The sequence below is a fragment of the Oncorhynchus mykiss genome, chromosome 1 (genome assembly GCF_013265735.2).
Source record: "Oncorhynchus mykiss isolate Arlee chromosome 1, USDA_OmykA_1.1, whole genome shotgun sequence".
Classification (NCBI taxonomy): domain Eukaryota; kingdom Metazoa; phylum Chordata; class Actinopteri; order Salmoniformes; family Salmonidae; genus Oncorhynchus; species Oncorhynchus mykiss.
In genome coordinates, this window is record NC_048565.1 from 18,559,006 (window position 1) to 18,572,415 (window position 13,410).

Below are 13,410 nucleotides of genomic sequence, written 5' to 3' on the forward strand. Positions count from 1 at the left end.
CAATTTCCCATGTCACACCGACTCACATCATTTAGTGTTTCCTTTATTTCGGCAGTTACCGGTATGCCTACAGTCTGGAAGGTCTCAATTTGAAGATATGATGGTTATTATGCAAGTATTTGCAACTGAAGGGGTTTCCACCACCATACATTTTACCTACATAAAAATATCCCACCATGTCGAACGAACAAGTTATCGGTCGGTATTTATAAAATTGTACCTGAAACTTCCTGTTTCCATCACGGATGTCATGATTTATTTTTATACAGTATGACTTTACTCTCAAACTGTTGATGGAAACGTGGTGACTGTCATATTTATTTCTCTACAATACAGCAACTTGTAGAGCATTGATGTTACTCTGAAAGGCAAATAGTTAACAATAAAAATGTCAAATTTCCTGTCTAAAATGTGTGCATACACTAAAGACGTGTTTACAGTGCCAAATTTTCTGTTTTAATATTTAATCAGTCAGGTAACTTCCTTATTCCTTCTGTCTGCACTACCACTTCCCCCACCGTTGCAGTTGCTCCATTGTTGTTCTGTTCCCTTTCCAGAGAACTCTGAAATATGACGCTATCAGCAACCACACATCTAAACCAGTGGCGGCAGGTTCCGTTTAAGATTAGGGACGACTATTTTTTTTCATGAGCTTGGCCTTATTTTTATTACAGCATGTTGGATGACTCATTCATATTCTATTCACCCAGTTCAATGTAACAGGTTTAGGTTACTACATGACACTCACATTTTCCCTATACCTATCATGATGTTGCTACAACCTAGCCTATGAATGAAAGTTTAGGTGCACATGCACACAGGTCGAGAGACAAATTTGAGATGACAGTGACACACTTACCTGCATCTAGCTGATATAGGGTGCAATAATTAGTCCAACAGTTGCAAAAGAGTTTCTATTGGACAAATGCAGGTTTATTTATCCCTGGTGTGTTCCGTTTGCTTCCCTTTAAGAAACATTTGAACAGAATTGGCAGAATAAATACACCCCATAACATGCGTAAACACAGTTCACTTTCATAGCAGCCATGTTGTATTTATCTTGCATCTATGCACTCTCTTCTTCCATTCACTCGTGGACTTCAATGCACAACACATCAGCTGTGTAACCAGGCAAAAAAAACTTTCCAAGCCAAACCGCTACACACAGTTAATCGATCGCACGACAAAACATTAAGTACACTTAGCATTAGGTAGCTTGGTCACGAAAATCAGAAAATCAATCAAATTAATCGTTTACCTTTGATGATCTTTGGATGTTTTCACTCACGGGACTCCCGGTTACACAACAAATGTTCCTTTTGTTCCATAAAGGGGATTTTTATATCCAAAATACCTCCGTTTGTTTGGCGCGTTATGTTCAGAAATCCACAGGAAAGAGCGGTCACGACAACGCAGACGAAAATTCCAAATAGTTTCCATAATGTCCACAGAAACATGTAAAATGTTTTTTTTATAATCAATCCTCAGGTTGTTTCAAAAATATATAATCGCTAATATATCAACTGCAAATGTCTTTCACAGTAGGAGAGGGAAAAGCAATACCTATCCAAACTCTGTTGCGTGAGCAAAACTCATGTGACCACTTGACGCAATGTCATCGTTCTGGCTCATTTTTCAAAATAAAAGCCTGAAACTATGCCTGAAGACTGTTGACACCTTGAGGAAGCGATAGGAAAAGGAATCTGGTTCATATCCCTTTAAATCCAGCAAAGGGAGGCTATGGAACATGGAGTTTTCAAAATAGAAGCCACTTCCTGTTTTGATTTTCCTCAGGGTTTCACCTGCAATATCAGTTCTGTTATACTCACAGACATTATTTTGACAGTTTTGGAAACTTTAGAGTGTTTTCTATCCAATACTAATATGCATATATTAGCAACTGAGGAGCTGGCCGTTTACAATGGGCACCTTTTCATCCAAGCTACTCAATACTGCCCCTGCAGCCATAAAAAGTTAAACTGTTCAACTATTGTCTTTCTCTTTGAGTCACCTTGTTATACACTGCAGTGCTAGCTAGCTGTAGTTTATGCTTTCGGTACTAGATTAATTCTCTGATCCTTTGATTTGGTGGAGAACATATCAATCCATGCTGCAAGAACTCTGATAGGCTGGAGGATGTTCTCCAGAAGTTGTCATATAGAAGGGGGGTGATAACCATGAGCTGCCAAGATTTTGTATTGAAGTCAATGGACTCAGAGGCGGACGGAAGCTAGCTGTCCTCGGGCTACCCTAGAGTGCTCGAGGCTACTGTAGCCCTTTGCAAAATAGTGTGTTTTAATCAATTATTAGGTGGCGTGATTATATTTAGTATAGTTTTATCTAAAAATATTAACTTTTTCAAAATGAAATTCACTGAGAAGGGGAAGATTCTCTGGTCTAAACACAACTTTAGACATCCTCACCAATACATTCTAGTTCCTTCGGTTTTATTTCCTCAAATGGAGATAGCATACAGCTCAACTCAAGTTGTAAGTAATTAAAGAGGAGCAAATTAGACATACTGGACATCAGATGTCCTTGAACTTTTACTGTTGAAATTAGTAGGCTACTAAATACAATTTCCACTGTCACACTAGGTCACATAATTTACTCAAGTGTTTCCTTTATTTTGGCAGTTACCGGTATGCCTACAGTGGGAAGGCGTAATGCGAGCCAAATATACAGCCTGTTGCATTGTGGCCATAGATATATTCATAGAAGGGTTTTGGAACTTCTTACCTTGGCAATTTGAGAATTAAACCGCTCCCTCATTACATATATAGGGTCCTAGATTACAGATTAACAATATATATTCATTAAAGGTTTTAATATTTTCCAGTCTTTTCTAATCTCTGCCTGAGAAATGTGTGACTGAGACAGAATTCTGCAGGGGAGTGTAAGAGATAAGAGACTAGTCAGACATTCCACTATAAATCGAGTGGACATTTACTGCTGAGCTTTTAGATAACACTTAAAACTCTTGTTTATATAGCAGTGAAGGCATGGTTTTGGTCTCATGAGTAGAAGGCAGTGACATCACTAAGATTTGACTGTAGGAATAATAAAACAACTCGGACCCTTTTCTATTTTGCAGAACTTACTCTGAAACATGCTTGCTATGTTCCTGTTGTCAACTGTCTGCAATTGCATTAATAAAGGTTTTTGAATGATTTAATTAAAGATATTGTCTGAATGCTAATTTCACCAATGAGCCAATGATTGACAAGGAACAAGTAACGAACCCCAACACCACCTATTTCGTTAATTTGTGTGGTATTAAAACATTGTTCAGGTAATGTAAATTAAGTAGAATTGCATGAAATGTGTTTTGAAAAGGCACCAACAAGGTGGAGACCCTGCTAACAAATGTGATTGCTTAATCCAGCCCTGGCCTCACTATATGAGTAGAGCAGTCAACACATGAACATGGATATTCACTACATTGGTCTCTTTTACTTTGTCCCTATGGTTGTGAACTTAAATAGTGTGTTACAAATTAAAGACCACAGCAGCATATACAAGCATTGTATTGTCCTGTTACAGCTCACATCATTCAATCCCACATCATTCAATCACCAGACATTCCCAATTGCTATTTTCTCAGTACACAGACAGACGAAATCCAACAGCAGTCTGAGAGAAGGACATTAGTATTAAATATCAAACCCAACTTCTGAAGAGGTCGTCTGTAGTCTATAGGCACCCTGACCCTCCCATTGACTTAGAGTGGCAGGTACAGCACAGTTGACTGAAGCCGTATGTATGTAGCTGCGGAAACATGACAGAAAGTAGAATCTAAAAGGTCCAGTAAGACATGGCACGCAGCCCTTGACAAGTGTAGGTGGTTTTCATCCAGGAGGAAAGTGGCTAGAGCTGCTCTCATTTCCCCTTTGACAAGTGAAAGCAGTTCCTATACTGGGAGGAAATTGAGGGAGAGTCCATTTCCGACGAGAAGGCATTTCAAGGGACCATAACTGCATCAAAAGTGTTTTGTTCCTCGTTCCAGTATGTCTTTGAGTCGGTATAATTTCAATGAATAAGTACAAGAGTATCATACAAAAATCCCCCCCCCATTGAAGATTTAAACTAGAAATAATGAATGTGTACAAATCAAGGCACTTTTGACATTACATTGAGCACACTGTTCAGGTCTTCTCATAAGGAGACCTGGGAAAAGAAAGGTGCAATAACCTGCAGTTTTTCCCTCATGAAATCAAGGGCGTATTTCAAAAATAAAAACAAAAATAAAACATCCATGGAGTCCATGCGTCTGCACAAAATGGATTTAAATTGTCTCTTAAAAAACCACAATATATTTATTGCAGACAAAGTGCTTGGTGACACATCCTGTTTTCATCAGTCATAAGTCACAAGAATATAAAACACACGTCCATGATCGGTTTCCATGGCAACCGCGACACTAACGGACTGTATCCCCCAGGCTGTGGGGAACGCCATAGATATGAAGTTCTATTGTGCCTCCTGTCTGTGTCAGGCCTCGTCTACATAGGGGACGTCTGGGTCTGAGAACCGTCTGAGGGCCTTGCTGGCGGTCTGGAGGCTCTGTGGAGTGGAGGTGGAAAGGGGGAGGGAAGAGATGGAGGGAGGAGAGGGGAACAGGTCCTTGTCTGGGCTGATGTACAGGGACTGGATGCTGTCTTTGCGTCGGGCGGGCTGCTCCCGCCTCTTCACCAGGCTGAAGCCCCCATTGGCAGGGGGGGTGAGGTCCACAGTGGGGGGGTGCGAGTGGATGCCCGGGGGCAGCTTCACCGTGTCGGGGATGATGGGGTGGCGTCGTGGTAGCTGGAGCCGGGAGGTGGAGCCAAAGGCAACATCGGAGATGAGGTTTGGGGAAGAGGAACACCCCCTTGGGGACATAGGTCTCTGGGCCAGGTCAGAAGGCTTGGGAGGGCAGTTCGGCTTGGCCTTACTCAACAGGACAACACCTCTCCCTGGAAGAGACGGATGAGAGAGAAAGAGGCTCATATCAATACCAAAACATGCCACCATGTAGAGAGCTCTATTCCAGTGGGCAGTCAGATAATTTAGAGATTAATATATTCCCCCCCAGATTATTTTGAACGGTTGCCTTTCTGTTTTGTATGTGTTAACTATTGTATTAAAGCAGCTCTTTGTAGCACTATTCACTAACTCTCATAGGATAATTCTGCTTCAAATTCAGTAGACCAACCTCAACTCTCTTGTGTTTGTCGTGCAAGATCAAATGCGCCTATGTGTGGTCTCAATTAAATAGAAAGTTGTCTTTCCATGAAAATCAACTTCCTAAATATTATAGGCATTAGTTAAGGTTCCAACATTGACTAGAAATAAATATTGATGATAACATGTATTTTTCTGCCTGCAAAATGTCCCGACCGTAAAAGTTACTTTTTACTTTTTTTAAAGTCCGCCGGCAGTTAAAGTAAATTTCAACTTAATCTGCCGATTGTCCGTAGGATTGGTCCTTATTCAGGGGGAAATTAAGAAATAAAAATATCTAATAGAACATAAATTAAACAGACTTTCCAAACGTGGGTCTCTTGTACATCCACTTCCTCTCCGCTTACCTCAACTCCTGCACGTGCGCCACACTTGAACAAAAGAAAAGCAAGAACTTGTGGGGGACTTGACATGAAGTAAGCAGAGAGGAACTGACCTCGCTGAGGAACTCCATATGTCTACAACAGACCCATGTTAAATTTATTCTGGTTAATTATATGTTCCATTAGATGTTTTTTTCCCTCACATTCCCCCCAGCATTAGGGTCAAGCCTACAAGACTATCGACAGAGTAAGTTCAAATTGAATAATATTTATTAAGAATCCCCATTACACTTCCTGGGGTCCAGCAACATTAAGGCAGTTATATACAATTTTAAATATTACACAACATCATATTAAGTATGTTCCCTCAGGCCACTGCTCTATCACATACAGAGCATTCGGAAAGTATACAGACCCCTTGACTTTTCCACATTTTGTTACGTTACAGCCTTCTGAAATGTATGAAATCTTTTTTCCCCTCATCAATCTACACACAATAATACTTAATTTACATAAATATTCAGACCCTTTGCTATGAGACTTGAAATTGAGCTCAGGTGCGTCGTGTTTCCATTGATCCTCCTTCAGATGTTTCTACAACTTCATTGGAGTCCACCAGTGGTAAATTCAATTGATTGGGCTTGATTTGGAAAGGCACACACCTGTCTATATAAGGTCCCACAGTTGGCAGTGTGTCAGAGCAGAAACCAAGCCAGGAGGTCGAAGGAACTGTGCGTAGAGCTCCAAGACAGGACTTGGCAAGGCACAGATCTGGGGAAGGGTACCAAAAAATGTCTGCAGCATTGATGGTCCCCAAGAACACAATAGCCTCCATCATTCTTAAATGGAAGAAGTTTGGAACCACCAAGACTCTTCCTAGAGCTAGCTGCCCAGCCAAAGTGAGCAATTGGGGGAGAAGGTCTTTGGTCAGGGAGGTGACCAAGAACCCGATGGCCACTCTGACAGAGCTCCAGAGTTCCTCTGTGGAGATGGGTGAACCTTCCAGAAGGACAACCATCTCTGCAGCACTCCATCAATCAGGCCTTTATGGTAGAGTGGCCAGACGGAAGCCACTCTTTATTAAAAGGCACATGACAGCTCGCTTGGAGTTTGCCAAAAGGCACCTAAAGGACCATGAGAAACAAGATTCTATAGTCTGATGAAACCAAGATTTAACTCTGAATGCCAAATGCCACATCTAGAGGAAACCAGGCACCACCCCTAAGCATGGTGGCAGCTTCATGCTGTAGGGATGTTTTTCAGTGGTAGACAAGACAACGCAGGAGTGGCTTCGGGACAAGCATATTATTAATGTTAGTTCTCCGTGTACATAGAAGGGCCAGACGTGCAGCCCTGTTCTGAGCCAATTGTAATTTTCCGAGGTCCCTCTATGGCAACTGACCACACAACTGAACAGTAGTCCAGGTGCAACAAACTAGAGCCTGTTGGGCCTGCCTTGTTGATAGTGTTGTTAAAAAGGGCAGAGCAGTGCTTTATTATGGACAGACTTCTCCCCATTTTAGCTACTGTTGTATCAACATGTTTTGACCATGACAGTTTACAATCTAGGGTTACTCCAAGCAGTTTAGTCACCTCAACTTGCTCAATTTCCACATTATTTCAAGATTAAGTCGAGGTTTAGGGTTTAGTGAATGATTTGTCCCAAATACAATGCTTTTAGTTATTGAAATATTTAGGACTAACTTATTCCACCCATTCTGAAACCAACTGCAGCTCTTTGTTAAGTGTTGCAGTGATTTCACTCACTGGAGTAGCTGACGTGTATAGTGTTCAGTCATTTGCATACATAGACACACTGGTTTTACTCCAGGACAGTGGCATGTCATTAGTAAAGAGGGAAAAAAGGCAGGTGCCTAGACAGCTGCCCTGGGGAATTCCTGATTCTACCTGGATTTTGTTGAATAGGCTTCCATTAACTTCTTGGATATAGGGGGCGCTATTTTAATTTTTGGATGAAAAACGTTCCCGTTTTAAACAAGATATTTTGTCACGAAAAGATGCTCGACTATGCATATAATTTGGAAAGAAAACACTGACGTTTCCAAAACTGCAAAGATATTGTCTGTGAGTGCCACAGAACTGATGTTACAGAAAAAACCCAGATAAAAATCCAATCAGGAAGTGCCGCATTTTTTGAAACCGCCTCATGGCAATGACTCCTTATATGGCTGTGAAGGAGCTAGGAGTCAGCTTACGTTTTCCACGTTTTCCCCAAGGTGTCTGCAGCATTGTGACGTATTTGTAGGCATATCATTGGAAGATTGACCATAAGAGACTACATCTACCAGGTGGTCGCTTGGTGTCCTCCATCGCAATTATTGCGTAATCTCCAGCTGCAGTATTTTTCTGTTTGCTTCTGATGAGAAGGCAACTGCCACCACTGATAGATTATCGAATAGATATGTGAAAAACACCTTGAGGATTGATTCTAAACAACGTTTGCCATGTTTCTGTCGATATTATGGAGCTAATTTCGAGAAAAGTTGTAAGTGACTGCATTTTCCGGTGTTTTTCTTAGCCAAACGTGATGAACAAAACGGAGCTATTTCGTCTACACAAATAATGTTTTTGGAAAAAATATCTAACTAAGAGTCTCGTCATTGAAAACATCCGAAGTTCTTCAAAGGTAAATGATTTTATTTGAATGCTTTTCTTGTTTTTGGGAAAATGTTGCCTGCTGAATGCTAGGCTTAATGCTATGCTAGGCTATCAATACTCTTACACAAATGCTTGTGTAGCTTTGGTTGAAAAGCATATTTTGAAAATCTGAGATGACAGTGTTGTTAACAAAAGGCTAAGCTTGTGTTTGAATATATTTATTTCATTTCATTTGCGATTTTCATGAATAGGAAACGTTGCGTTATGGTAATGAGCTTGAGGCTATGATTACGCTCCCGGATACGGGATTGCTCGACGCTAAAGGTTAAAGAACATCCTCTGTGTTCTATTAGACAGCTAAATCTCTATCCACAATATCACAGGGGGTGTAAAGCCATAACACAAGTTTTCCATCAGCAGGATATGATCGATAATGTCAAAAGCCGCACTGAAGTCTAATAAAACAGCTCCCGCAATCGTTTTATCATCAATTTCTCTCAGCCAATAATCAGTAATTTGTGTGATTGCTGTGTTTGAATTTCCTTCCCAATAAGCGTGCTGAAAGTCTGTTTACAGTAAAATAGCATTGTATCTGGTCAAACACAACTTCCAAAAGTTTACTAAGGGTTGGTAACAGGCTGATTGGTCGGCTATTTGAGCCAGTAAAGGGGGCTTTACTATTCTTGGGAAGCGGAATTACTTGTGGTTCCCTCCAGGCCTGAGGGCACACACTTTCTAGTAGGCTTAGATTGAAGATATGGCAAATAGGAGTGGAAATACTGTCCGCTATTATCCTCACAATTTTCCATCCGCTAATCTTTCCAATGAAAAATCCTTAAAGTAATTGGCAATATCAGTGGGTTTTGCGATGAATGATCCATCTGATTCAATGAATGTTGCCGAGATTACCTTTTTGCTCAAAATGTAATTCAAGGTGCTCCAAAGCTTTTTACTCCCATTCTTTATATATTTCTTTGTTTCTTAGTATAGGGTCTTCTTTTTATTCAGTTTAGTCACATGATTTCTCAATTTGCAGTACGTTTGCCAATCGGTTGTGCAGCCAGACCTATTTGCCCTTCCTTTTGCCTCATCCCTCACAACCATACAACTTCTCAATTCCTCATCAATCCACGGGGATAAAACAGTTTTTAACTTCTGGCATCCGGCGGACTATTACTTTTTTTGTAAGATAATTCCCAGCAACCCCAGTGTGTAAATACTAGTGTTGCTAAAAGTAGCTAGTGTCCACTCTCCTATAATTTGCCAACTCTATCAAACTACGTCTACCCTATTGGCTGATACAGCCCAATAATACCAATAACGTAATATAATGGGCCACGTGAGAATCTCTGGTATTTTAACCTATTTCTCAGGCTATTTTTGCGCATTTTGATCTTGACTAGGGTGGCAAGATTGCTTGGACCGAGGCTGCAAAGCGAGCTGTGTCACATACAGTTCACCTAAAATAACATTGCAGGACTGCGTCAGATTGGGGACCAGTTCTTGCAGGAGTGGGTGGGAGTCGGACAAGAAGTCAGCGGGAGCGAGCACGGTATGAAAAGCAGCAGGAGCGGTATGAAGAAATCAGTCCCCCTCAGACCTCTACTACCCCCACCAGTTAGTCTGGTCAAAGTTTCTGCATGCCACACAGACACTCATGCAAACATACAAAAATACACACACACACACGTTGCTTGTAAACCGGGAGCCTCCAACCTGCTAGAGAGCAGACGGCACCTCCGCCAACCTCTTTAAATGCAGCACCACCAGCATGTCCATACCTGCACCAGAGACAGCAGGGACAGACAGGGGGCCAGGCAGGCCGATGAGAAACCCACAGGTGTGAATAGGTAGGAAAGGGGGAGGGGGGGGACTATACCTTTAATACTGACCTTCGGGCTCCGAGTTGTTGCAGCGCTCGCCCAACAGGCTCTCCGAGCTCAGCGATGCCTCAGAGTCCAGGTTGTCCTGGTCAGAACCAGGTTGCTCCAGTTCTGGCAGTCTGCAGGCCAGGTCCTCCCTGGGAAAGAGGGGGAAGGGAGAGAAAGAAAACAGAGGGGTCACAAATGTAACCAAGGGTTGGTTGGTGGATCACAGGCAAAAAATATAACCATTGGATATGGGTGGTCCTTCAAAAATATATATATATATTTGTCACATACACATGGTTAGCAGATGTTAATGCGAGTGTAGCGAAATGCTTGTGCTTCTAGTTCCTGAGAATGCAGTAATAACCAACGAGTAATCTAACCTAACAATATTACAACAACTACCATATACACACAGGTGTAAAGGAATGAAGAATATGTACATAAAAATATGAATGAGTGATGGTACAGAACAGCATAGGCAAGATGCAGTAGATGGTATAGAGTACAGTATATACATATGAGATGAGTAATATAGGGCATGTAAACCAAAGTGGCATTGTTTAAAGTGGCTAGTGATACATGTATTACATAAAGACGGCAAGATGCAGTAGATGGTACAGTATATACATATGAGATGAGTAATGTAGGGTAATGTAAACATTATATTAAGTGGCATTGTTTAAAGTGGCTAGTGATACATTTTTACATCAATTTTTCTATGATTAAAGTGGCTGGAGTTGAGTCCGTATGTTGGCAGCAGCCACTCAATGTTAGTGGTGGCTGTTTAACAGTCTGATGGCCTTGAGATAGAAGCTGTTTTTCAGTCTCTCGGTCCCTGCTTTGATGCACCTGTACTGACTTCGCCTTCTGGATGATAGCGGGGTGAACAGGCAGTGGCTCAGGTGGTTGTTGTCCTTGATGATCTTTATGGCCTTCCTGTGACATCGGGTGGTGTAGGTGTCCTGGAGGGCAGGTAGTTTGCCCCCGGTGATGCGTTGTGCAGACCTCACTACCCTCTGGAGAGACTTACTGTTGTGGGCGGAGCAGTTGTCGTACCAGGTGGTGATACAGCCTGACAGGATGCTCTTGATTGTGCATCTGTAAAAGATTGTGAGTGCTTTTGGTGACAAGCCGAATTTCTTCAGCCTTCAGAGGTTGAAGAGGCGCTGCTGCGCCTTCTTCACCACGCTGTCTGTGTGGGTGGACCAATTCAGTCTGTCCGTGATGTGTATGCCGAAAACTTACTACCCTATCCACTACTGTCCCATCGATGTGGATAGGGGGGTGCTCCCTCTGCTGTTTCCTGAAGTACACGATCATCTCCTTTGTTTTGTTGACGTTGAGTGTGAGGTTATTTTCCTGGCACCACACTGCCATGTCTCTGACCTCCTACCTATAGGCTGTTTCATTGTTGTCTGTGATCAGGCTTACCACTGTTGTAGATGTGTTTGGCCACGCAGTCGTGGGTGAACAGGGAGTACAGGAGAGGACTAAGCACGCACCCCTGAGGGGCCCCAGTGTTGAGGATCAGCATGGCAGATGTGTTGTTGCCTATCCTTACCACCTGGGGGCAGCACGTCAGAAAGTCCTGGATCCAGTTGCAGAGGGAGGTGTTTAGTCCCAGGATCCGTAGCTTAGTGATGAGCTTTGAGGGCACTATGGTGTTGAATGCTGAGCTGTAGTCAATGAACAGCATTCTCACATAGGCGTTCCTTTTGTCCACGTGTGAAAGGCCAGTGTGGAGTGCAATTGAGATTGCACCATCTATGGATCTGTTGGGGCAGTATGCAATTTAGAGTGAGTCTAGGGTTTCTGGGATAATGGTGTTGATATGAGTCATGACTAGCCTTTCAAAGCACTTCATGGCTACAAATATGAGTGCTATGGGTCGGTAGACATTTAGGCAGGTTACCTTGGTGTTCTTGGGCACAGGGATTATGGTGGTCTGCTTGAAACATGATGGTATTACAGACAGGGAGCTGTTGAAAATATCAGTGAAGACACTTTCCAGTTGGTCAGCGCATGCTCGGAGTACACGTACTGGTAATCCGCCTGGCCTTGTGAAGGTTGACCTGTTTAAAGGTCTTACTCACATTGGCTATGGAGAGCGTGATCACACAGTCGTCCGGAATAGCTGGTGCTCTCAACGCTGAGCTGTAGTCAATAAATAGCATTCTCACATAGGTGTTTCTTTTGTTGGGGCAGTATGCGAATTGGAGTGGGTCTAGGGTTTCCGGGATTATGGTGTTAATGTGAGCCATGACCAGCCTTTCAAAGCACTTCATGGCTATCACTAGATGTTGGAACATTGCTGCGGGGACTTGCTTTCATTCAGCCAAGAGCATTAGTGAGGTCGGGCACTGATGTTGGGCAATTAGGCCTGGCTCGCAGTAGGCGTTCCAATTCATCCCAAATGTGTTCAATGTGGTTGAGGTCATGGCTCTCTGCAGACCAGTCAAGTTCTTCCACACCAATCTCGACAAACCATTTCTGTATGGACCTCACTTTGTGCATGGGGCATTGTCATGCTGAAACAGAAAGGGCTGTGATGGAAATGTTCTTGTTTGTATATAATCGTAAGATTAGCACAATGCTGCTTTTGTAATAACCTGTCTTGGTTGGGTTCATGCCAGTGACTGGATGATTGCACAAAGGAGGAAACCACACTATCACTCATAAGCAAATTGGCAGTACGTCCAGAACCTTATCTTGGGACAAGAGAAGTGGAATAAATCAGTCAAATACAGGAACAAACATCCTTATAACTTGTTAGTGTAGCAGTATAAAAGGACTGAAAGGGAACCTCCACTTCAGAGTTTTTATCAAGTTTGTATTGAGCTTGTGAACCTCTACAGCCATAATAATAAAGATGGCTTTATTTAGTTTGAGTCCTTAGTGGTGGATTTCCACAGTCTAGACTCACACCTCATTGTATGCTGCAGCATTAAGATATCCCTTCACTGGAACTAAGGGGCCCAGCACGAACCATGAAAAATAGCCCTAGACCATTATTCCTCCTCCACCAAACCTTACACTATGCATTCGGGCAGGTAGCTTTCTCATGGACATCCGCCAAACCCAGATCTGTCCATCTGACGGCCAGAGTGTGATACAAGCGTATCCAGAGAAGGCGTTTCCACTACTCCAGATTCCAATGACGGCCATCTTTACACAACGCTTGGCATTGCGCATGGTGATCTTAGGACATGGAATCCCGACGAACAGTTATTGTGCTGATGATGCTTCTAGAGGCATTTTAGAACTAAGTAGTGAGTGTTGCAACCGAGGAAAGATGATTTTTACACGGTACGCGCTTCAGCAATTGGCAGTCCCGTTCTGTGAGCTTGTGTGGCCAACCACTTCACGGTTGAGACGTT

At 42.6% G+C, this 13,410-nt stretch overlaps 1 protein-coding gene across 7 annotated transcripts in view; it reads right to left on the reverse strand.

Annotated features, from left to right (window-relative positions):
• Positions 1-3,433: 3,433 nt before the first annotated feature.
• LOC110498717 (unconventional myosin-IXb) overlaps positions 3,434-13,410 on the reverse strand; it is a 116,001-nt gene continuing 106,024 nt past the window's right edge. For 3 of the 7 annotated variants that reach the window (XM_021575380.2, XM_021575515.2, XM_021575441.2), the window contains 2 exons: positions 10,055-10,182; positions 3,434-4,952 (listed from right to left, as the gene is read on the reverse strand). In XM_021575380.2, coding sequence (XP_021431055.1) covers positions 4,492-4,952; positions 10,055-10,182 — 589 coding nt within the window. In that variant the 3' untranslated portion in view covers positions 3,434-4,491. Of the gene's footprint in view, positions 4,953-9,849; positions 9,944-10,041; positions 10,183-13,410 lie in introns of all 7 variants that reach the window. The other 4 variants (XM_021575766.2, XM_021575685.2, XM_036960119.1 and 1 more) reach the window with 3 other exon arrangements.